Source organism: Salmo trutta, chromosome 20 (genome assembly GCF_901001165.1).
Source record: "Salmo trutta chromosome 20, fSalTru1.1, whole genome shotgun sequence".
NCBI classification, from domain to species: domain Eukaryota; kingdom Metazoa; phylum Chordata; class Actinopteri; order Salmoniformes; family Salmonidae; genus Salmo; species Salmo trutta.
In genome coordinates, this window is record NC_042976.1 from 26140135 (window position 1) to 26165243 (window position 25109).

Here is a 25109-nt window from a genome sequence, read left to right on the forward strand (position 1 = left end):
TTTTTTTAGAAAGGTGCTAGACGTCAAGTCTTGGGTGGCGGTTTTATTCGGCCACAATGTCACATGCTCGCTCAGCTCAAAGCTAATATGCCAACCAACTCAGGGGACCAGAAAAGAACACTGCTATTCAGTGACTTGCCATGTAATACTACTGTGTGAATGGACATGGTTTCTTATATGTAAAAAAAACAAAACATATTTTAACCTTTTGGCTGTTGTCATGTTGAGAAACTGGTTCCAGAGAGTAAGTATTGTCTTTGTCAAGTCAGCAGTGTTCCACTGATCCTCTGAAGGGATAGGCTTAGTTTGATGAGAGAGCTGAGAACCACAGTACAAAAACATGTTAAGTGAAAGATCATGACCATCAATACGGGCTGATGGGGAAGAAAAAATTCTCTGCTTCCCCATAAAGCTGACCCCCACAGTCACACACACATGACTGTGACCTGAGTTAGATTGTGACCAGCCAATGAGAAAAGACACTTTCAGATCAATGATAATAAAACAACAACCAATATTTTCTGTCCTTTCTGTCTGTTGATCACCAATCACAGTACAGTAGTTGGAAGAAATTGCATTTGATGCCTTTTCTTTCCCAAATAATTCTTAAAAACGCAATACAACATTTCCCAAAATATATTTTAGAACATTAGCAAATGTGACCAATTACGGCACATAAATCTCAAAATACTTTTTGTATACATATTCTCATATAAAACAATGATCTGGTTTAAGTTAATAGGATACAATTTGTATCAACGAGGAGAGGGATTCTCTTGGCCACTAAAGTTTGTAGTGGTCAGGTTACCTTGGCAACACAAGTCCAGTGTTTTGGACTGTAACAGGTAGATGTAGTCCCTGCTGTGTGTGAGCAAGGCATTTCCCAACACAGTGTCATTGCCTAACTATTCCTATTCACTGAGCGATTGTGGCAACTTACAATGGATTCTAAGCCAGGAGGTAGAGGCTAGAAATACCTTGTCCACAGAGTTAAGTACATAGACAGCTACAGTACAGCACCATCTGTCTGTCTGTCTGGATGGTTACATGTCTTCTCTTGTAATGAAACCCTAGCAACAGAAACCCCCTTCAACTAAAATAATCTCACACATAACAAAAAGGACAAAGGGACAATAATAAATTAACACATTCATATGTTTAAATAAAAACTTTAAGATAAACATCTGCACCTGCACTAGTTTGCATATCCTTAAGAACCATCTGATTTCAATGGCCAGAATGGTTGTTGGAGGACAAAAAAAGTGGTTAAAAAAAGAAAGCGAAAATCAATATCGCAATCTCTCAAGCTGTGAAGTAAGCTTCAGAGCTCTCCCCAGAGAGGAACTAGCTCCTATCTGTCAGAGTAAACAATGCTCTGGGGTTTTCACATGGACTTTACCAGGCCTTTAACAGCTGGAGTTCCTGCGCTTCACTTCTCTAAAGGGGAATTTCATCAAATATTTCAACAACGCTATTCAATTCACCACCTGCTTTTATGAATCGTTAATGAACAAATTACAGGGATACAACTAAATCAATGTAGCTTAGATGTATGAATTTGCTTTGTCTTTTAGTTTGAAATGTTTGGAAGTAACATGTTTATGACAACAAACAATACCTTCAATTTGGAATCCCAGAATTCACCCCGTGTTGACACCTCAGGATTTTTCCTAAATCTGAAGCACCCTGAAACATTGAACCCCCCTATGATATGATTGGCAAAAATGTCAAATGTTGATTTAAAAAAAAGCTACGAAAAGTGCCATAACAAAATATAAAGACAATAAAAATAATTTAAAACATACCAAATAAATACATTTAAGAAACACATCCCATTCAAAGAGTCTCCTGAAATAACGCTGACACACATGTTCACTCCAACCCACACACCATAAACAATCCTGACCTTAAGTGCTTGAGGTGGTCTCATACCGCACAACAGTAACGGACAACAATAAGGTAGCTCGGATTTTCCTTAAAAAATATAATTCGATGTAAAAAATAAAACATCTCCCCCTGCATCGTAGACGTTTTGGGAGAACTATAGAGTTGGGCACGCCACTTCTTTCTTCTACTACAGTAGTGTCAGTACTCAGTAGCGAGCCTGGGACTTCTCAGCCAGGATAGCTGCAGCCAGCTGCTGGGCGTCCATCACGTGGGGGTTCCTCTCCATCACCACCTTCACTAGCTCTGGAGGAAAGATGTTACATAGGTTGACAAACACCTTATCCCTCACATCCTGACATGTTCCCCCCTGGTGCTGGGGGTCCATGGAGGAGTGGGGTGAAGGATGGGAGGAGGAAGGGGGTTGAGGATGGGGCGAGTGTGTGTCCCTGGGCCAGGAAGAGTGCCAGGGTTGTTCGTGGCCCTCAGGCTGGGACTGGAAGTTGAAGGCCTCGTAGCAGGGCTGGAGGAGCTGCTGGTAGTGGGGTTCCCAGCTGGCCAGCCGCTGCTCCTGTCCCATCCCAGGGTAGGTCCTCCTGGGGCGGACAGGGGAGTGCTCGTAGAGCCAGGTGTTCTGGAGGCTGTTGTTGTCCTGCCAGGTGGAGCCCCCCAGGTTATGCCCCAGAGTTGAGCTGTGAGAGTGGCAGTGGGGGCTGGAGGTCTGGGGTGGAGGTTGGGGAGGGTAGTCCTCAGAACAGCCAGAGCTGCTCCCCACAGATGGGTGCTGAAGATGGGGAGGAAGGTAGGTGAGATGGGCCTTGAAGTGGTGAAGGGAGGAGGGATGATCCTCCAAGCTGAAAACCTGTGGCCTCCCCATGCTCTGAGCTAGGGGGTAGCTATGGTGGGAGCCTCCATGTGGGTGCAGGGTCAGACCAGGGGGCGGGTGGTTGGTGTGGTGTGGGTAGCGGCTGGAGCAGTGATGGTGGTGGTGATGGGAGTGGTGGCATTTGAGGCCATCCTCCAGCAGGGGGTCAGGGGAGAAGGAGTCAGAGCTCATGCTGCCCTCGCTGCTGCAGTCAGATGCCAGCAAGCCCGTCCGTAGGTCAGTTGGGAACAGCCGCTCGGGGCTCCGTGGCACCACCAAGTTTAGGCTGGAGTACGCCCTCATTAGGGAGTTGTAGCCCAGCTTTGGGGACTCAAAGGTGGGATATGACTCAGAGTGACCAAGCCCCAACAGCCCTGGAGCTCTGCAGGAGCCGTTCCTCCCTGCGTTGTGGTCCCTCCAATCCTGCAGAGAGAAGCCTTGGCTGGAAGGAGGACCCCCAGGGGCAGGGACCAGGAGGCTGTTACTACAGCTGCTGCTACTGCTGCTGCTACTACCTCTGCGGGCCTCTGCTTTGGTCCTCCCGCCCTGCCGCTCCTCCAGGAGGTCGTTGTAGGGGGGGGTGCACAGGCCGGGGTCCGACCGCCTGTTTGGGGCGGCTCGGTAGGGTTCTGGGAGCCCGTCTGCACTGCAGCTGCTGGACATGCTGTGGCTCTTCACCAGCAGAGCAGAGCCCAGGCTCTTGGAGGAAGAGGTGGAGGAGGAAGAGGAGTTCTTGGCACTGGCACGCAGCTCGTCGGCCACAGAGCGCTGGGGCTGACTGCCTCTCTCAGGGTGGTAGAATTTACACTTGTGGCCGTAAGTGCACTTCTTCCCTTTAGAGAATACAGGGGGGTTAACTCTCAATCATGAGACAAACCAGAGAAGGCTGGATGAATAATGTATAAGAGGATGGCTAGGTGTTACCATAGGGGCAGGGCTGCTTCCTGTGTTCTGGGATCACTGGTCTCTTCCTCAGGAAGTTCTCCAGACTGGGACCATGGCGACCCAGAGGATCATCAGGCGGCATGAACCTGGACACACAACCACATACCAGACACACCGTCAGATAACCACTCAACATCCACATATCAATTCCCCGGGAAAAACAACTCCAGATACTAATAGTTATAGGCTTGGTGGGACCTTACTTGTCATTGACGAAAGAGTACATGAGCAGCCGCTCGTCAATGAACTTCTTCCACTCTGTCTTCTCATTGGCCAGGTCCCGGTAGTTGTCGTTAGAGACAATGATGCCGTCGGACTCGTAGGCCAGCTTGACGATGAAGCGGTCGTCATAGCAGACCACACGGCGGCCCTGGACCCGACGAGACGGAGTGAACACCAGGATCTTGTCTTTCTCCAGACGCCGCAATATCTCCTGGTCTAGAGAGAGAAGAGAGGGGGGAACAGGAAGAGAGGGCGAGAGACAGAGAGAGAGAGACGGGGTATGCATTTTGCTGCCAGGAATATACCTGACACCTGCAGTGTATTTGAATTTGGAGATCTGGGTAAGGGTAAGACATGTAAAACCAATGAATTCATGAGCCAAGCCCTCCAGCATTTAAGGTGTGTGTCTCTTCTTAAGAAATATTTAAAACCAGGCTCTACTTTTGCCTTTAGAAAAGATTCATGTAATTTCCACCAATATGAAAATCAGCCATGATATTGGTTAAAGGTTAGATAAGTCTATACAGTCTGGAGTGGCAACAGGGTTGTTCTTGAATTGAGTTGTCATTTGTGTCACACTTTTAAATTACAAATAGTTACTCATCATACATGTTTTCGTTTATATTGAATGTAATACAAGTCTTTATACTGCAAAACATTTGATTAATTGTTTAAAGTTCTTAGGGCAAGCAAATTGGCTCGTTGCAGTAGTAATGAGTGGAGTTGTAGTGACATGTTTTGTACATTTTTAGATATCTATCTATAATTTTGAATGTAAACGAAAAGAAAGTACCCACTGGTCAAAAACTGGTTCAATCAAAAGAGTTTCCATTGACATTGAATCAACGAGGAAAACTGATTGGATGTGCAAAAGTCATCAACGTAAGAGAATTTCGTATTTTTTTCACCCAGCTTTTAACCTAAATCCAATTAAAGGGTGACATTTTGGTTGATTTCACGTTGAATTCATGTTAGTTGAAAACTACAGTAGACTTTGAACTGATGTCTGTGCCCAGTAGGTAAGTACTAGAAAGTCAACGACTATAACGTGTACCTAAGGGCTCTACTCAATCTGTATTGCTGAAGTGTTACAGATTACAAGCTAGAAATGCAAAAGTCATTTCAGATTGAGCCAACATACCTGTAGACCTATGCAGCATTTACTGCATGCAGCATATCGTGGGAACATTGCCTTTAAATTTCAATTAAGCTGTGATGCTGAACTTCCACCATGCAGATCGAGTAGAGCCATACATTTTATGTCATTGGTGTTAGTAATTACAAAGACAAGGACCTTCAGCATTCCCTCCAGTGGCAAACTGTTATTGGTGTCTATATTTAGGAAAATGATTTTCTAATTAGCCAGGTTGCAGAGCACCAAATTACAAAAAAACGGTAAATGTAATCCGTTACATTACCAGCAAAAAATATTGTATGTCAGATTACAGATACTTTTTAAAAACTATTACTTCTAGGATTACTTTTAAATTTAGAAAGGATGTTTGCCCCAAAAATATGTAACACCTTTCTGTTTTCTTAATGACATTCAAATCAGCATTGAAAAAAGGCACAAGTTTTGTTCCGGCTGAGCAAGTCTGACCTGTCACGTCCTGACCAGTAAAGGGGTTATTTGTCATTGTAGTATGGTCAGGGCGTGGCAGGGGGTGTTGTTTTTGTGTGTTTTGGGGTTGGTTTGTTTAGAGGGGATTGGTTCTAGTTTTCATTTTCTATGTTCATTTTCTATGTGTGGCCGAGTATGGTTTCCAATCAGAGGCAGGTGTCTTTCGTTGTCTCTGATTGGAAGCCATACTTAGGCAGCCATTTTTTCCTTTGGGTTTGTGGGTGGTTGTTTTTTTGTATAGCCGTGTGCCTTATGGAACTGTTTGTTTGTTTGGTTGTTTGTTTATTTTGTTTGAGTGTTCACTCTAAATAAATAAAAAAAGAAAGAAAGAAAGAAAGAAGATGAGCACTATACCCGCTGCGCCTTGGTCTGTCCCTTACGACGCATATGACATGACCACAAGTCAGAGACCACTATGCAGGGCTGGAACCAGAACAAATCAGTTGGACGGGCCTTTGATTTCTATAGGTGGGCACGTTTTTTCCACGGGACCTCCTATGTACGCTTGCATGTTCACAATTTTTTAAATGGGTGTTATGGTATTTGTATTTGTATTTATTAAGGATCCCCATTCCTGGGGTCCAGCAACATTAATGCAGCTAAATACAATTTAAAATATTATATGACATTACATTTCATAACACTTTACCCAATACATTTAGTGTGTTCCCTCAGGCACTCCACTATCATATATTTACAATACAACATCCATGTGTACGTGTGTGTATAGTATGTGTCTTATCATGTGTATGTGTGTCTGCGCCTGTGTGTGTCTTTTCACAGTCCCCGCTGTTCCATAAGGTGCATTTTTTTTTTTTTTTAAATAGTAAAGACCATAGGCAGCTCGTAAGTTTGAAGTTTGGGGAAGCTTACAATTTATCCTAAAATTTCAGAAGATTTGCGTGCCAGCTATGATTATTTATTATATGCACATTTTCGTGGAACAATTTCATTTTAGAAATATCGTTTTTGTTTCTCAACATCATTATCACGTGGTTAATCCTAAAAATCCGAAGTAAAGCGATAAAAATCTAAAAGTTAAAATGTAACTAAGGCGAGAGCACCAGCCTCTGCCATATGGACACACTGATGCACTGTGATCCGTTGGTGGCTAAAGAAATGAGCGCATAGAACTCAGAGAACTCAGAGCAGTAAGCCTAAAACTTCTTCATCAACTAAGTAAAATACATAGGCCTAAAGCCGACAAATAAAACCAGAAGAAAATTATTCACATTCATCCCTCTATTCCGCCTGTCTGCCTCCCTTTCTTTCTGTCTTGACTTGAGTTATTTATAGTGAAGTTCAACATTGTATCAAATCCTCAACTGGGTCAGCCCGAAGCTGTCACTAGCAAATATGCAACATTATATCAACTAGCCTATTCTGGGCCCTCAGAATTTCCAGCACCAGTGAGGTCGGGACAGACAGCTGTTTATTTATGACATTTCCACTGGATATATGGAATCATCAGATCATTATATTTTGCTTTATCACACCCAAGACTTGATAATTATCGAGGCTGGAAGTGTTGAAAAGATTTTTAAAGTACTGAGGAACTATCATTCGCAATGAATGTTAAAAATAACTGACTTTGTTGACTTACTTTGTGAGGTGAAGTCAAAATGACTGAGAAGCTCAACTTATTAGTTGTGGACGTGGTGAATTATAACAATCACAAATCAGACATTGCCAAATGGGAACTTTCCTATTTTTGCACGCAGAAGGCCAGGTAGGCCTACTTCTGTGTGTGCTCAGGCGTGCTCAGACACATGTTCATTGCTCACATGGAGTACTCCAAACAATAGACAATGAACAAATTTACAAAACTCATAGTGGTTATGAAAGAAACCAAAACTTGTTTCTGACAAGAGTAGCAGGTTGTGAACTCCGTGAACAACGTTTCCAGTCCGAGAATGAGAATGATAAATGCATGCATTAACAGAAATGAATGTAACCAAATGATGGGGGATGAACGGTACGTTTATTAGGTCTACTGGTGATATATGTAAGGGGAAATTGATCAAAATCACAATCAAAGGGCAAACAATTCACACAATGAACGCCCAAGAATTGGCAGGAGACAACTGAGTGCATGCATTCTGGAGAGAGATACGCCATATCTTTGCCACGCACACCTCCCCTTCTTCTTGTTGCAACATTTTAAGTTATACTCAAGACACATTATCTTCACACATATTTTAGATAGTTGTCACTGAAAGCCGCAACTCAATCAGCTAGACGTATTGCCATGCACAACACCCAAATTGCGGGCTTCCCAAAGTATCCAGAGAAAGTATCCGAGCATGTGAAACAGCCCCCCGCTATATGTAGCCCATGTATCTCATGTTGTCTGGACAGAAATATACTGAACAAAAATATAAATGCAACATGCAACAATTTCAAATATTTTACAGTTACAGTTCATAGAAGGAAATCAGTCAATTGAAATAAATAATCTCTGGATTTCACTTGACTGGGCAGGGGCGCATCCACTTGGGAGCCAGGCCCAGTCAATTCAGAATGAGTCTTTCCCGACAACATTTATTACAGACAGAAATACTTGTGAGTTTCATCAGCTCTCCGGGTGGCTAGTCTCAGATGATCTCGCAGGTGAAGAAGCCAGATGTGGAGGTCCTGGGCTGGCGTGGTTACACATGTTGTGAGGCCGGTTGGACGTACTGCCAAATTTTCTAAAACGACGTTGAAAGCGGCATATGGTAGAGAAATTAACATTCAATTATTTGGCAACAGCTCTGTTGGACATTCCTGTAGTCAGCATGCCAATTACATGCTCCCTTAAAAATTGAGACATCTGTGGCATTGTGTTGTGTGACAAACTGCACATTAGATTGGCCTTTTATTTTACCCAGCACAAAGTGCCCCTGTGTAATGATCATGCTGTTTAATAAGCTTATTGATATGCCACACCTGTCAGGTGGACAGATTATCTTGGCCAAGGAGAAATGCTCACTAACAGGGATGTAAACATATCTGTGCACAAAATTTGAGAGAGATTAGCTTTTTCTGCGATCTTTAAGTTCAGCTCATGAAACATGGGACCAACACTTCACATGTTGCATTTATATTTTTGTTCAGTATAGTATGACATGCCATACTGTTTTGGTCCAGACAGCATCAGATACATGATCTACACATACTGAGAGAGAGGGGCGCTGTCTCGCTCGCTCGGATGCTTTAACTGAGATTCATGCGTCTTCCTGTCTGCACATGTTTGAAGCGCGTAAAAATCATCTGTTCTCAGTTGCAACACTGATTACCGTATTCCAAACTGCCTCTGGAAACAACGTCAGCACAGTAACTGTTCGTCGGGAGCTTCCTGAAATGGGTTTCCATGGGCAAGCAGCTGCACACCAGCCTAAATGTACCATGCGCAATGCCAAGCATCATCTGGAGTGGTGTAAAGCTCACCTCCATTGGGCTCTGGAGCAGTGGAAACACGTTCTCTGGAGTGATGAATCACGCGTCACCATCTGGGAGTCCAACGGACAAATCTGGGCTTGGCGGATGCCAGGAGAATGCAACCTTCCTAAATGCATAGTGCCAACTGTAAAGTTTGGTGGAGGAGGAATAATGGTCTTGTGCTGTTTTTCATGGTTTGGGCTAGGCCCCTTAGTTCCAGTGAAGGGAAATCTTAACGCTACAGCATACAATGACATTCTAGACCAGTGGTTCTTGACCTGGGTTCGATCAAACCCCAGGGGTTCGGTGAGTCAGTCTCAGGGGTTTGGCGGAGGTCAAGACACACACCCGACTCATATGATTCGTGATGACACGCCCCGCTTGGCCATCATTGGCTGCAGGTGATCACGCAACATCGCTTGGCCTATCTGTGCTGCAGTGAATTTGGCGCGCTCAGTAGTCGAATTGTGACTGTCGTGATGGTACGTCGTGTGATTTCTTTCTTAATATTTTAATCCCTTCATACTAACTATGTCGAGCAAAAAAAGAAAGTGGTCGGACGAATATGTACAATATGGATTCACATGTATAACGGAACGTGATGAGAGTCAGCGTCCTAACTGCATGATTTGCAATGCCAAGTTGAGCAATTCTAGTCTAGCACCGGCAAAACTAAGAGAACACTTCCTTAAGCTGCATGGAGATGGACAATACAAGAACACAACGCTCGCTGAATTCAAGGTGAAGGGAGCCAGATTCGATGAAAAGGCTACTCTGCCTGTTCTCGGCTTTGTACCCATCAACAAACCGATCCTCACAGCATCGTACGAAGTTGCTTACCTGATCGCAAAGCAGGGCAAACCACACACCATTGGTGAAACACTCATAAAACCAGCTGTGTTGAAGATGGCGAATATCATGCTGGGAAAAGCGGCTGAAGTTAAGTTATCCCAAATTCCTCTTTCAAATGACACCATTAGCGACAGAATAGAGGACATGAGCAAAGACATCTTGGCTCAAGTAGTTGCAGATCTGATTTCAAGCCCGGCAAAATTCAGCCTTCAACTCGACGAGACCACAGACGTTTCCAATCTAAGCCAGCTTGCTGTATTTGTGCGCTATGTGAAAGACGACGTGATAAAGGAAGATTTTTTATTTTGTAAGCCTCTTACGACAACAACTAAGGCAGCCGATGTGAAGAAACTTGTGGATGACTTCTTCAAAGACAACAATCTTTCGTGGGATATGGTTTCTGCAGTTTGTTCGGACGGAGCTCCAGTCATGCTGGGAAGAAAGTCTGGTTTTGGTGCGCTAGTGAAAGCCGATGCACCACACATCATTGTTACGCATTGTATTCTGCACAGGCATGCGTTGGCAACAAAAACCTTGCCTCCAAAACTGGCAGAAGTATTAAAAATTGTAGTGGAATGCGTGAACTATGTGCGAAATAGTGCTCTGAGGCACCGCATCTTCAGTGAGCTGTGTAAAGAAATGGGCTCTGAATTCGAGGTACTTCTGTACCATTCTAACGTTCGGTGGTTATCCCGGGGACAGGTGCTGAATCGTGTTTTTGCCGTGCGTGTGGAATTAGCCCTGTTTTTGCAAGAGCACCAACATCGTCATGCAGATTGCTTAAAAAATTCAGAGTTCATTCTCATTTTAGCGTACATGGCTGATATCTTCGCAGCTCTCAATCATCTCAATCAACAGATGCAGGGCGGTGGAGTCAACATCATCGAAGCGGAAGAAAACCTGAAGGCTTTTCAAAAAAAGCTACCATTATGGAAACGACGAACAGAGAACGATAACTTCGCAAACTTTCCCCTGCTGGACGACTGTGTAAGTAAGATCGAAGATGTATCTGGAATCGGAGACATTTCTGTACCCGCGGAACTGAAGCAAGCAATTGCCACGCACTTAGATGAGCTTGCAAAGTCTCTCGACGGATACTTCCCTACAAGAGAGTCATATCCAGCATGGGTGAGACAGCCGTTCACGTTTAGTGTTGAGACAACAGATGTCAATGATGAATACCTCGATGAAATCATTGAAATTCAGCAGAGCCAGGTTCAACAGCAACTCTTCAGAACAACAACGCTCTCAACGTTTTGGTGTCAACAAATGGTAACGTACCCTGTTATTGCTAAGAACGCTCTGGAGATTTTCATACCGTTTGTTACAACATATCTTTGCGAGCAATCCTTTTCGAGGATGCTGGACATAAAAACGAAGAAAAGGAACAGACTTTGTTGCGAAAATTACATGAGAGTGGCACTTGCCAAGGTGAAGCCGCGCATTTCTGAACTGGTCTCTGAAAGGCAACAGCAGAAGTCACACTGATTTGCAGTAAATATTCATTATTATGTTTTTGTTTTTGTGTGAAAATCATGTTTTAATGGTTTTGTTCTTTGAACACTGATGTTGATGCACGGTTCATTTTGTGCACCAGTAAAATATATACCTATGTTTTGAATTTTATTTTTCCAATTAAGAAGGGCTCGGTGAATGCGCATATGAAACTGGTGGGGGTCAGTACCTCCAACAAGGTTAAGAACCACTGTTCTAGACGATTCTGTGCTTCCAACTTTGTGACAACAGTTTGTGGAAGGCCCTTTCCTGTTTCATCAGAACAATGACCCCGTGCAAAAAGGGAGGTCCATACAGAAATGGTTTTTCGATATCGGTTTGGAAGAACTTGACTGGCCTGCACAGAGCCCTGACCTCAACACCATAAAACACAGACTGCGAGCCAGGCTTAATCGCCCAACATCAGTGCCCAACCTCAGTAATGCTTTGGTGGCTGAATGGAAGCAAGTCCCTGCAGCAATGTTTGAACATCCAGTGCAAAGCCTTCCCAGAAGAGTGGAGGCTGTTATTGAAGCAAAGGGGGGAACAACTCCATGTTAATGCCCATGATTTTGGAATGAGATGTTCGATGAGCAGGTGTTCACATACTTTTGGCCATGTGGTGTATCACAGGCCTATTATAGGCTACATAACACATTGGTATTGGTATTTGGTATTTTATTAGGATCCCTATATTAGGATCCCCATTAGCTGTTGCAAAAGCAGCAGCTACTCTTCATGGGGTCCACACAAAACATGAAACATGACATATTGTAATACAGAACATTAATAGACAACAGCTCAAGGACAGAACTACATAAAAAAAATACAAAAGGCACACCTAGCCTACATATCAATACACACACACAAACTATCTAGGTCAAATAATAAAGAGCGAAACGTGCCACTCTGTTCTGGGCCAGCTGCAGCTTAACTAGTCTAGGTCTTTCCTTGCAGCACTCGACCACACGACTGGACAATAATCAAGATATTGCTTTTTGGAGTGTGGTGTGAAAAAAGCAGAGCATCTCTTTATTACGGACAGCCCTCTCCCCATCTTTACGACCATTGAATCTATATGTTTTGACCATGACAGTTTACAATCTAAGGTAACACCAAGTAATTTAGTCTCCTCAACTTGTTCAACAGCCACACCATTCATTACCAGATTCAGCTGAGGTTTAGAACTTAGGGAATGATTTGTACCAAAAACAATGCTCTTAGTTTTAGAGATGTTCTGGACCAGTTTATTACTGGCCACCCATTCCAAAACAGATTGCAACTCTTTGTTAAGGGTTTCAGGGACTTCATTAGTTCTGGTTGCTGATGTGTATATAGTTGAATCATCAGCATACACGGACACACATGCTTTGTTTAATGCCAGTGGCAGGTCATTGGTAAAAATAGAAAAAGCAGAGGGCCTAAAGAGCTGCCCTGCGGTACACCACACTTTACATGTTTGACATTAGAGAAGCTTTCATTAAAGAAAACCCTTTGAGTTATTTTAGATAGATAGCTCTAAATCCACGATATTGCGGGGGTTGAAAAGCCATAACTCATATGTTTTTTCAAGAACAGGTTATGGTTAATAACATCAAAGGCTGCACTGAAATCTAACAGTACAGCTCCCACAATCTTCTTATTAACAATTTCTTTCAACCAATCATCAGTAATTTGTGTCAGTGCAGTACATGTTGAGTGCCCTTATCTATAAGCATGCAGAAAGTCTGTAGTTAATTTGTTTACAGAGAAATATCATTGTATTTGGTCAAACACCATTTTTTCCAACAGTTTGCTAAGAGCTGGCAGCAAGCTTATAGGTCTGCTGTTAGAACCAGTAAAGGCCGCTTTATCACTCTTGGGTAGCGGAATTACTTTGGCTTCCCTCCGGGCCTGAGGACAAAGACTTTCCTCTAGGCTCAGATTAAAAATATGACAGATAGAAGTGGCTATAGAGTCAGCTACCATCCTCAGTAGCTTTCCATCTAAGTTGTAAATGCCAGGAGGTTGTCATTATTGATCAAAATTCAGGTATCCAAGAAAGTAGACCTCTCTGTTTACATCACATACACTATGAAGCATTTCACACATATTATTTAGATACTGACTGTTAGCACTTGGTGGCCTATAGCAACACCCCAAAAGAAAAGGCTTTGATGTGAAACACACTGCTGCTCTCTCATTTAGCTATTTGCGCCTTAGGGATTGTGGTTGTTGTGGATGATGGCTGTTCACAAATGTACGTATAGGTGTATTTTAACCCAATGATGGTTGAATTGAAGAAATATAAGCTGCCTATCAATCATTGTTTTTATGACCAGGGGTGTATTCATTACGGAAACCGTTTACCGTTTAAGAACCAAATCGAAGCAAACAGAGCAAAACGAGAGTTTCTATTGGACAAATTCAGGTAGGTCCCTCCACATTTCGTTCCATTTGCTTCCATTTAAGAAATGTTTTGCAACAGAATCGACGTAATGAATAGCCTACGACCCAGTGGACAGCCAGTGAAAAATGCTCTCTTGGAACAGCTGCATAGTATGGATCACAGCCTATGGAATAACAGTTTGAATTCCTCCTTTCTAAACTCCCTCGTAGTATTGTGCTCCATACTGTCAAAAACAAGTTTAATTTAAGAAGGGGCTTTTAGCCTATTGCTCAATCTCAATGCTGATTCAAAAAGAAATATTCTATAAACCTAACTGACATTCTCAAACTTACACACTTTTGATGGGATTAAAAGAGTAGTTCACTATTTTACAACTTGTTGTTAGATGGTTCCTCAACCTGAAAGTAGTCTATGGGCCAGGAGAATGGAACCTTTATTTAACTTGGCAAATCAGTCAAGAACAAATTCTTATTTACAATGACGGACTACCCTGGCCAAACCCGGACGACGCTGGGCCAATTATGCACCGCCCTATGGGACTCCCAATCCCGGGCAGATGTGATACAGCCTGGATTCAAACCAGGGACTGTAGTGACCTCTCTTGCACTGAGATGCAATTCCTATGACCGATGCGCCACTCGGGAGAAACTGTAATCCATGGTTCAGTTTTCTTTAAATAGCCACTACAAACTTGAATAGTGAACTACTCCTTTAAACAGCTGCAAATTATCACCAACAAAAACATAAACAATAGACCTATAGCAAATGCAACATATGGAATACATTTTTCACATACAAATAGCACTTTTCTGTTGTGCTCAAAGTATGCCATTCTGAGAGCAGTATTTCTTTTTCAACTTGAAGCAATGAGCCCAATGAGTCCTCCATGACAAAAGAAATCATAAACAAAAGACTAGGCTAATTAGTCCTTCGTTTTTTGGGTTATGCTCAGGTAAAACAATTTGTCTAATCAAGATTTCCATATTTCCACGTCCTATTTTTGAAGATAAAGGGCTATTAAATCAATTGGAATGACTGAAAATCTGACAGACTCTGTTTTATGTAAAGATATATACTAATCATATTATTATGTGTAGTAGCAGCAATGGGTAAGTAGAAGCCTACATAACCAACCCATAAAGTAAAACGGAACATCCATTTATGGCCAGCTATGTAAACTCTAACATTGATTTATCCTGCAATAGATATTCAATTGGTAATTTACATTTTTGTCTTATTCTAATGCCTCTTAAGCAGGTTGACATTTATTGGGATGAGTGATTTTTGCTAGATGGGCCAGCTGCAAAGTAAACATTTGCTATATTGTAAACATTTCTGAAAACAAAATTAATTTAATGTTAGGCATTAGGGTTAGCAGTGTGGTTAAGGTTAGGGTTAGGGTTAGCTTTATAAATCAGATTTTATGACTTTGTGGCTGTGCCTATTAAGAGGAAAGTAATCTAAAAGTAACTGATAGTAATCAGATTACGTTACTGAGCTTGTGTAATACAAAAATGACATTACTGATTACAATTTTGGACAGGTAACTAACTAGTAACTGTAACAGATTACATTTAGAAATGAACCTACAGTACAAAATCTTAGACCCTTTTAATATGTCAGAATTTAAGGGATTCCATTGATCATTTGGTATGTCTAAATACAAAGATTCATTGGTGTTACTCCATTTAAATGAAGGGAAATTACATTGTGAACCAAATGATTAATCATGTCGCTTTAGTAAATATTTTTTTTAATGGTTAATGACCTTAAATTTGAGCCTCCTCAATTACCAAAAATGTATTATTGGTGTTATTGTCATTGACAGTTAAGAGAAGACCCAGATGTAGGGAGAAAGAGGTGATTTCGAACAGGTGTGAGGGTGGGGTTTGAACAAAATAAGGTGGTGTGGGTTTGGAGGGGGGATGTTGGGGTGGACATGGAAGCGCTGGTTTACCTGTGATGAGGGCGTCCGGTCTTGACTGTTCCTTTCTCCAGGCGGGCACAAACACAGTGATGTCACGGTGACCACGCTCCAGGAACCAATCAACAGCCAGCTGGATGCCGTGACAGGAGAACACTTCCTTATTCCCATGACTGTGGAGAAACGCACACAAATTCATGATCATGACAAGTGTTTTTGTTTATTTGTATAATACCATAGATCAATAGAGCAGTGTATGAGGTCTTGCAGATAGAAAAGGAACCTGAGTAAAGTGTTTCTGAATGCAGCAGCAGTTTGTGTTGACTCACCTCATGGCTACATTACTCCCATCCACCACCACAGGCCTGATGTTCTCCTTGTCATCCAACAGCAGCTGGGAGGAGCAGTCCAGTCTGGAGGAGTCCAGAGAGGGGGAGGATAAGGAGGAGGATGACGACTGGGAGGCGGCAGACTCCCCTGCCTCCTCCGTCTCTGTCCTGGTGCCTAGTTTGACCAGTTCTCCCAGTATGTCGTTGATGAGGGCGTCAGGCCCTAGCTTCCTTAGCACCAGCAAAACCAGCTCCTCAGAGTAGCCCAGCTTCAGGGCAAATTCCATCTTGGAGCGATACTCTGTGAGGGGGTCGGTGGGGAGTTTGGGGTCCCTAGGGGGGGGGCTTTGTGGCAGGCCCAGTCCAGCAGGGTGACAGGGGTGCGGATGGGGGGTCTCAGTGCTAGAACCAGATCCATGGTGGACCCCCCGCTCATCTTCGCTGTCCGACGCAGCACTTTCTTCAGAGGAGTTACTACTACTACCACTACTACTGCTGATGCTGCTACTACTGACACTGCTATGGGTGCCTCCCACCTGTGCCTCTTCCCCCTCCAAAACTCCCGAGTGGGTGCCGGCTGTGGCACTCAAGCTGGCCTGGCGGTCGGTGCCTTCCACATGGAGGTAGTCCAAATCCAGCCCCAGATTGAGGTTGTGGCCTGTTCCATCCTCCAGATGGTCCTTCAGGCCCATGAAGCCGTCTTATACATCCAGCCTCTGACCCCGGACCTCTGACCTCAGATGACACTGGACAACCCCACTGTCACTGCTGCTGATAGGCTGCTCTCTGACCAATCCTGGGACGGAAGCCTGGTGGAGAGGGCTGGGTAAAAAAGTTACCCCATTGGTCAGACTGGTTTCCACCTAGAAATCTGGAGAATTTCCTGTGCTTTTCTATCTGAACATTTCATAATGTTACAATTAGCCCCCAAGTGATTTAAGTCACATTTTCTAACTTGTTGAGCTACTTTATAACAGCCAGTGTCAATCACTGGACCCAGCCCTCCCCTCCAACACCCATGCTGCAGGGAGCAACCTTAAAAGTGGAGCAAAATTGCTCTTAGTAAGTAACCTGAGCTGTAATAGAGCTTCTCAAGTATTAGGCTGAATGACACACCACAAGCATTTCCAAAAAGGCAAGTTTCAAACCACAATCTCCATTGTTCACTTCCACTGGTTTGCATTTTTGCAGTGCTAAGCTCAGCAGCCAGAAAAGCTCTCAATCAACGTTGGTGATAACAACACACCGTGCCAAGACACAAACATAGCTGACTTGGCCCTCAATAATATACTCTACATTGCACCTACACCCATACAGGAGAACGCCATATGAATGCTTTTTGGGGGGGAACTCTTACCATCCACCACCTGATATTTAAACTAGGATCAGGTGTCGCTTGCAGTCCCAGCAGGGGTTTGTGATTGACTGAAACAGAGAAAGAACTGTTCTAATGGACCTGCCTCCTAGTTGTTCAGTGACCCCTTTAAAAAAGACATGTGTCCCAGCATTATCAGAGCACAGTGACACACTAATCTGAGGGCCCAGGGCTCTTGCTTTACAGGCATGGGCTTCACTTACTTACTGTATTAAAATATCTATTTCTACTGTATATCTAAGCATGTTATGTAGGCTAGGATGTGTGTGCTGTGTTCACTGTGTTGCAGACAGTGAATGTGGACGGTAAGAGACAAGGGTGGGATGTGGACGGTAAGAGACAAGGGTGGAATGTGGACGGTAAGAGACAAGGGTGGAATGTGGACGGTAAGAGACAAGGGTGGAATGTGGACGGTAAGAGACAAGGGTGGGATGTGGACGGTAAGAGACAAGGGTGGAATGTGGACGGTAAGAGACAAGGGTGGAATGTGGACGGTAAGAGACAAGGGTGGAATGTGGACGGTAAGAGATCAAGGGTGGAATGTGGACGGTAAGAGACAAGGGTGGAATGTGGACGGTAAGAGACAAGGGTGGAATGTGGACGGTAAGAGACAAGGGTGGAATGTGGACGGTAAGAGACAAGGGTGGAATGTGGATGGTAAGAGACAAGGGTGGAATGTGGACGGTAAGAGACAAGGGTGGTATGTGGACGGTAAGAGACAAGGGTGGAATGTGGACGGTAAGAGACAAGGGTGGAATGTGGACGGTAAGAGACAAGGGTGGAATGTGGACGGTAAGAGACAAGGGTGGAATGTGGACGGTAAGAGACAAGGGTGGAAAGTGGACGGTAAGAGACAAGGGTGGAATGTGGATGGTAAGAGACAAGGGTGGAATGTAGACGGTAAGAGACAAGGGTGGAATGTGCTTTAGTCCATTTCCTCAATACACAGTGTTTAAAATGGTTCTATAATAAGACATGAAAGGAATAATCCCATGATAAGGGCATATAAGGAGGCCAGCACTTGCTTGATTCAGATGTGTTGATTTATTTCATCAATGCACACAAACAGTTTTCCTATAGCCCTGTATTTTAAGTTACACCAAACTACTGCACATCAAAGCTTGAGGGAATTTCTGTATTGGTATATGAGTGTGTTTAAGTGTGTGTGTGTCTGCATGCATGTATAAGTAGGATAAAGGTAGGGTCTCAGTACCAGTCTCAGTACCCCTATTGACCTGCCTCTCAGAACCAAGCTGCTGCCTCACTGTGGCTCTTCACGAATGCCACAAGAGAGATGGAATAATTTAACCCTCCAACAACAAAAAGGGGCACAAAGAAAGCGACAGTGTGTGCATATGTGTGTGTGAGGGGGGTCAGCGGCTGGGGGTGGTGGGCGATATGGGGGGGCTAAAGTATGTCTGGCTTGCCATCCCCAAATAAAGCAGCTGCCATCCCAATCTGGACTCCTCCGACGGAGCATTGTTCCGCAGGCCGTGTGGCGCACACAGACGGAGGCTGGGGCTATTCAAACACACACACACTCACACACACACACACACACACTCACACTCAACGACCCTGTTAGAATCAGAACAGACATACTGGTGTGAGCCCGAGTCACTGCTCACCAGACTGATTTCGCAAGTGTTTAAACAAGATACAACACACACTCACATGTGCACACACACACACACACACACACACACACACACACACACACACACACACACACACACACACACGCACACGTACACGTATACCAACATGAGCACACACATTCCTATTCTCTTTTGTAGCATAAACACACAAATTTTTCACACAAACAGTCTTCCAAACAAACACAGACACGATTAAAATCTTCCACAATCAGTGGATAATGAAGTCAGATCTACACATTCTCCCTATAACTTCCTGGGACAGATGTCTTTCTGTAAGTTGCATAAATATGAGAGAAATTGTATCAGTAAGAAGATATGCAAAATCGTCTTTGAGATAAGCAGTGCAGCGCAGTGCACAGTCCAGTGATGTTACTATAGTTAGATGTGAAAGACCACGGCTGAATAGACACTGAACTGAAATTAGAATGTAGCGAGGATCAAGGCTTTGCGATCAGATCAATGAACACCCTTTGGTCCTTTGACTCGTATATAGAGGACTGTGTCCATTGCTTCTTTATTTTACTGTACTTTATATGATGATTTAAGGTTGACCTTATTTGATCAAATGCAACAATAGAAACCAGAACTATTCTGGATTAGATATAAAGAGAAACTTGAATGATTATTTAGAAAATAAGATCCTGGTTGCAAATTGTATTTTCAAAGCATGGAAGAAGATACGACAAGATAAAGTATATAATTAAAATTGCAGGTTTTGGTTGTTTTTCGTATGAATGTACATATACAATGCCTTCAGAAAGTATTCAGACCCCTTGACGTTTTCCACATTTTGTTACGTTACAACCTTATTCTAATATGGATTACATTTTTTTTAAATCCTCAGCGGTCTACACACAATACCCCATAATGGCCAACCAAAAACACGTTTTTTGAAATGTTAGCAAATGTATTCAAAATAAAAACAGAAATACCTTATTTACATAAGTATTCAGACCCTTTGCTATGAGACTCAAAATTGAGCTCAGGTGCATCCTGTTTCCATTGACCATCCTTGAGATGTTTCTACAACTTGATTGGAGTCCACCTGTGGTAAATTAAACTGATTGGACATGATTTGGAAAGGCGCACACCTGTCTATACAAGGTCCCACAGTTGACAGTGCATGTCAGAGCAAAAACCAAGCCTTGGGGTCGAAGGACTTGTCCGTAGAGCTCCAAGACAGAAATGTGTTGAGGCACAGATCTGGGAAAGGGTACCAAATTATTTCTGCAGGATTGAAGGTCTCCAAGAACATAGTGGCCTCCATCAGTCTTAAATGTAAGACGTTTGGAACCACCAAGAATCTTCCTAGAGCTGGCCACCTGGCCAAACTGAGCAATCGGGGCAGAAGGGCCTTGGTCAGGGAGGTGACCAAGAACCCGATGGTCACTCTGACAGAGCTCTAGAGTTCCTCTGTGGAGATGGGAGAACATTCCAGAAGGACAACCATCTCTGCAGCACTCCACCAATCAGGCCTTTATGGTAGAGTGGCCAGACGGAAGCCACTCCTCAGTAAAAGGCACATGACAGCCCGCTTGGAATTTGCCAAAAGGCACCTAAAGACTCTCTGAGAAACAAGATGCTCTGGTCTGATGAAACCAAGATTGAACTCTTTGGCCTGAATGTCAAGCGTCACGTCTGGAGGAAACCTGGCACCATCCCTACGGTGAAGCATGGTGGTGGCAGCATCATGCTGTGGGTATGTTTTTCAGGGGAAGGGACTGGGAGACTAGTCAGGATCGAGGCAAAGATGAACGGCGCAAAGTACAGAGATCCTTGATGAAAACCTACTCCAGAGCGCTCAGGACCTCAGACTGGGGTGAAGGTTCACCTTCCAACAGGACAACAACCCTAAGTACACAGCCAAGACAACACAGGATTGGCTTCAGGGCAAGTCTCTGAATATCCTTGAGTGGCCCAGCCAGAGCCCGGACTTGAACCCAATCAAACATCTCTGGAGAGACCTGAAAATAGCTGTGCAGCAACGCTCCCCATCCACCCTGACAGAGCTTGAAAGGATCTGCAGAGAAGAATGGGAGAAACTTCCCAAATACAGGTGTGCAAAGCTTGTAGGGTCATACCAAAGAAGACTCAATGCTGTAATCGCTGCCAAAGGTGCTTCAACAAAGTACTGAGTAAAGGGTCTGAATACTTATGTAAATGAGATATTGCTGTTTTTTCTATTCGTATAAATTTGCAAAGATTTCTAAAAACGTTTTTTGCTTTGTCATTATGGCGTATTGTGTGTTGTTTGATGAGAGGAAAAAACTATTGAATCAATTTTAGAATAAGGCTTTAACGTAATAAAATGTGAAAAAGTCAAGGGGTTTGAATATTTTACGAATGCACTGTCTATTTAAGCAATAAGACCCGAGGAGGTGTGTTATATAGCGACGCATCGCGGAGTGCCTGGACACAGCCCTTAGCCATGGTATATTGGCCATATATCACAAACCCCCGACGTGCCTTATTGCCATTATAAACTGGTCACTAACATAATTAGAGCAGTAAAAATAAATGTTTTGTCATACCCGTGGTATACGGTCTGATATACCATGGCTGTCAGCCAATCAGCATTCAGGGCTCGAACCACCCTGCTTATAAATGCACATAAACACTGAGTGTACAAAACATTAAGAACACCTGCTCTTTCTATGACATAGACTGACCATGTGAATCCAGGTGAAAGCTATGATAATTTATTGATGTCACTTGATGAATCCACTTCAATCAGTGTAGATGAAGGGGAGGAGACAGGTTAAAGAAGGATTTTTAATCCTTGAGACAATTGAGACATGGATTGTGTATGTGTGTCATTAGAGGGTGAATGGGCAAGACACAAAATGTGCTTTTGAACGATGTATGGTAGTAGGTACCAGACACACCAGTTTTATGTCGAGAACTGCAATGCTGCTGGGTTTTTCACACTCAACCAGTTTCCCTGTGTGTATCAAGAATGGTCCACCACCCAAAGGACATAAAGTCAACTTGACAAAACTGTGGGAAGTATTGGAGTCAACAATTGAGGCTGTTCTGAGGGCAACAGGAGGTGCAAATCAATATTTACGAATGTGTTCCTAATGTTTGGTATACACAGTGTGTATATATACACTGTATATATCAGGGATGGGAAACTGGCCAGTAATAGACAAGGGTGAAGTCTATTTTGAAGTCGTTTTGAAGGCCCACCCCCTCGACTGAGTTCCTCATTCGGGGTCTCAATTTACTGTTGCAAGTCAAAATAGTAGAATACACAAGGTGCAATTTAGAAATTTGGTTTTCATCATCAGTTTTTCTCTTGTTATGTCCGTCACTGATAGTCACTCAATTAGCCCATATCAGATAACTTTAATTAGATTGGTAAGTTAGTCTAGCGGCCTACTATTTAAGTGTAGTAGTGGCCGGGGTGTCCCCATTGATTTTGTTAGTCAGTCTCACTCCGATATCATTAAAACCTACAAACATTTCTCTCCACCCTATGGAAAAATGTGTAGAATTGCAGGAAATTAGCTGTAAAACAGAACGTGTGTACGCAGACCGGCAAGCAACTGCGGCCCCTCATGATGAGTTCAGATTTTTTTGTGGCTCCACCCCCATCTTGGGTATATATATATATTTTTTTTGTTACCACAAATACAGTGTCTTAAAATCCCATGTGTGCTTGGTATCCTAAAGATGTAAGACACTATAAAAATAAAATCGATAAAATCGCAAATCTAAAAAGAAATGTAATCTCTAATATATCAGCTCAATAAGCTGTGATTGGAACCGGGGTTCTTACAGATTACTTTACCACTAGTTTCTATTCAATATTTTCCCCAAATGCCCTTACTTCCCCTTCTGGAAAACAATGACTCACAAAATCTACACAACTGTTAGCCAAACTGCAAACAATAACCACAGGCACTAGCAGTCCTAGAACCTCCAAACCTGCTCTCCCTCTTGTACTCAGCAAATACGTGGAGGTAGAGGTAATTCTAGACTTCCAGCTGGAGCTGGAGCTGGTGAGAGAGATACAAATGAAGATAAAGAATGTGATGGAAATATGGGAATACAGGGCAAGCTAGATCTAGACATGAAATGACCACTGAGATAGAGACAGAGGTGGGAGTTAAGGTCCTACTACATTGAGCAGATGCTGCAGCCTGCAACTCCTCCTCAGTGTCCCAGCCTGCTGAGGGAGAGAGCCAGGGTTAGCCCCCTAGGGCCCTGCTATCTCCCCTGGGGCTGGGGCAGACCTGACCTGGGCTAGTCCCCTTGGCCACGTCAGACTCAGAATGCTGAGCCATGCCACTCTGAAGTCTGCACCAAGCCAGGGACAAAGGGGGGAGGTAGGAGGAGTGAAAGAGAGATGGGGAGAGGGGGAATGTATAGGCAGCAGGGGCAACAGATGCCTTCTGAAACCACAGGGGACCACGGCAACTGGTGTCCTGTCCTGCTCGTCCTTCTACAGAGCGCGAACAGTAGAGGATGATACATATCACCACCATCATGTGACCCAAGAGTAGACCTCACTTTCACCCGTAAGCGCAGACATGCACATGTCCATAATGCTCAGTCACTCACTCACTTTATATTCTGACTTGCTCCCCACTCTCTCTCGCTGTGTGTTTCATATGCACAATACACTGATAACTTGAACATATTTCCTTTCCTTGTCTAATTTCCCCCCAAGATGATAACATTTGACAATGAGTTCCCAAAATATCCACTGCATCATAGACTACTGTATGTGAAAGTAAAATTCTATAACTTCTATAACTATAAAACATAGAGTCACAATCCTTAACGACAGTTCGACAGAGTTTTTACTTAGAAAACGTATCAACCAATTCACTTTCATTGCCTGTCACACTTAGCTACAGTAAGTTCCCTAAATGAAAATGTTTACTTGTGCAGTTTTATTGTCATTGGCAGCAATCCCTGACCTGTTTTTCCCTGTCATTAAACAGGAAGACTGATGACTCTGAAAGCGTCTGACTAGATGGATTCAATAATTCTATGTCAATCCTAAACTGTAACTTTAGCCCAAAATGACAGGCTTCTACACCAACACACTCCATCTTGTGTCATCTATGCTGACACTGTTTTATGTCTATGTGTGTATTCCCTGGTGTTTGCTATGCTCCAAAGATAAATATATAGCTACATTTAGTACAATCAGCAGGTCTTTACTGTACTACAGGAAGTATACTTGTATATCAATTTTGGCTGCTTATCAATTTATATATCATAGAGTTATCAAATGAACAAATCATCAAACTGGGATAATTTAGGATTTTGTTTACCACCAATAATTCAGAAAACAAAAACATTTCATCAAACATACATAATTAATTCTGAATAATGTATGAAAAGGTTTTAGGGGAAAAATTAACAAGTATGCACCAAACTGCAGTGGATTACTGCAAGACCAGACAAAAAAACACAATGAGATTTAAGATGTAATTTTTACACCTGCTATAACTATAATATGAACCTATGCAACTGCCTATATAAAAATGTTTTAAAAGCATAAAAGACTTACCACAGGCTCCAAGGAAAAAGTAAAGCAGCAATACAAAGACAGAAGGAACTCCTAAAGATATGCTCCTGACAGAAAACCTTTGGTCGTTCCAGCATGCCAGGGGGACTGTCTCAGCTTTGTCAAGTTTTCTCCAACTTTGGACTTGTTGACACTGGTACATAAAAATCCAGGTTCTCTGTATCCAGCAGAGAACAAATAAAGTGACAAAAAATCCAAAGGGAGGTAAAGTGAAACAAGCTTCCTTGTAGCACGGTGGTCCAAACTCAACTCAACTCAATGCATGTTAGGTTTGGTAGTGCTGCAGTCTGGTCCCAAGGCAGGAGGGTTGAACAATGTGAGTGTGAACAGATGGAGCTGCAGAGTCTACCATTTCCACATTACACACAGTCTGCCTAGTGACCAATAAGAGCACAGCAGTGACCACAAGCCCACTCCTCCAGCAAGTGTTTATTCACACACACACACACACACACACACACACACACACACACACACACACACACACACACACACACACACACACACACACACCAAAGGCCACTAAGATAAGAAAGTGGCTGCCACCCCTCCTCCCTCTAGCTCGAGCCATGAATGGACGAGGGGT

At 43.3% G+C, this 25109-nt stretch overlaps 1 protein-coding gene across 1 annotated transcript; it reads right to left on the reverse strand.

Moving 5' to 3' along the window:
- On the reverse strand, positions 1-24808 carry LOC115155782 (probable ribonuclease ZC3H12C). Its single transcript, XM_029702730.1, has 6 exons — positions 24506-24808; positions 15946-16767; positions 15650-15789; positions 3898-4132; positions 3674-3780; positions 1-3582 (listed from the first exon to the last, which is right to left on the reverse strand). The coding sequence occupies exons 2-6, from the start codon at positions 16635-16637 to the stop codon at positions 2093-2095; spliced, it is 2664 nt and encodes an 887-aa protein (XP_029558590.1). The 5' UTR covers positions 16638-16767; positions 24506-24808; the 3' UTR covers positions 1-2092.
- Positions 24809-25109: the final 301 nt, after the last annotated feature.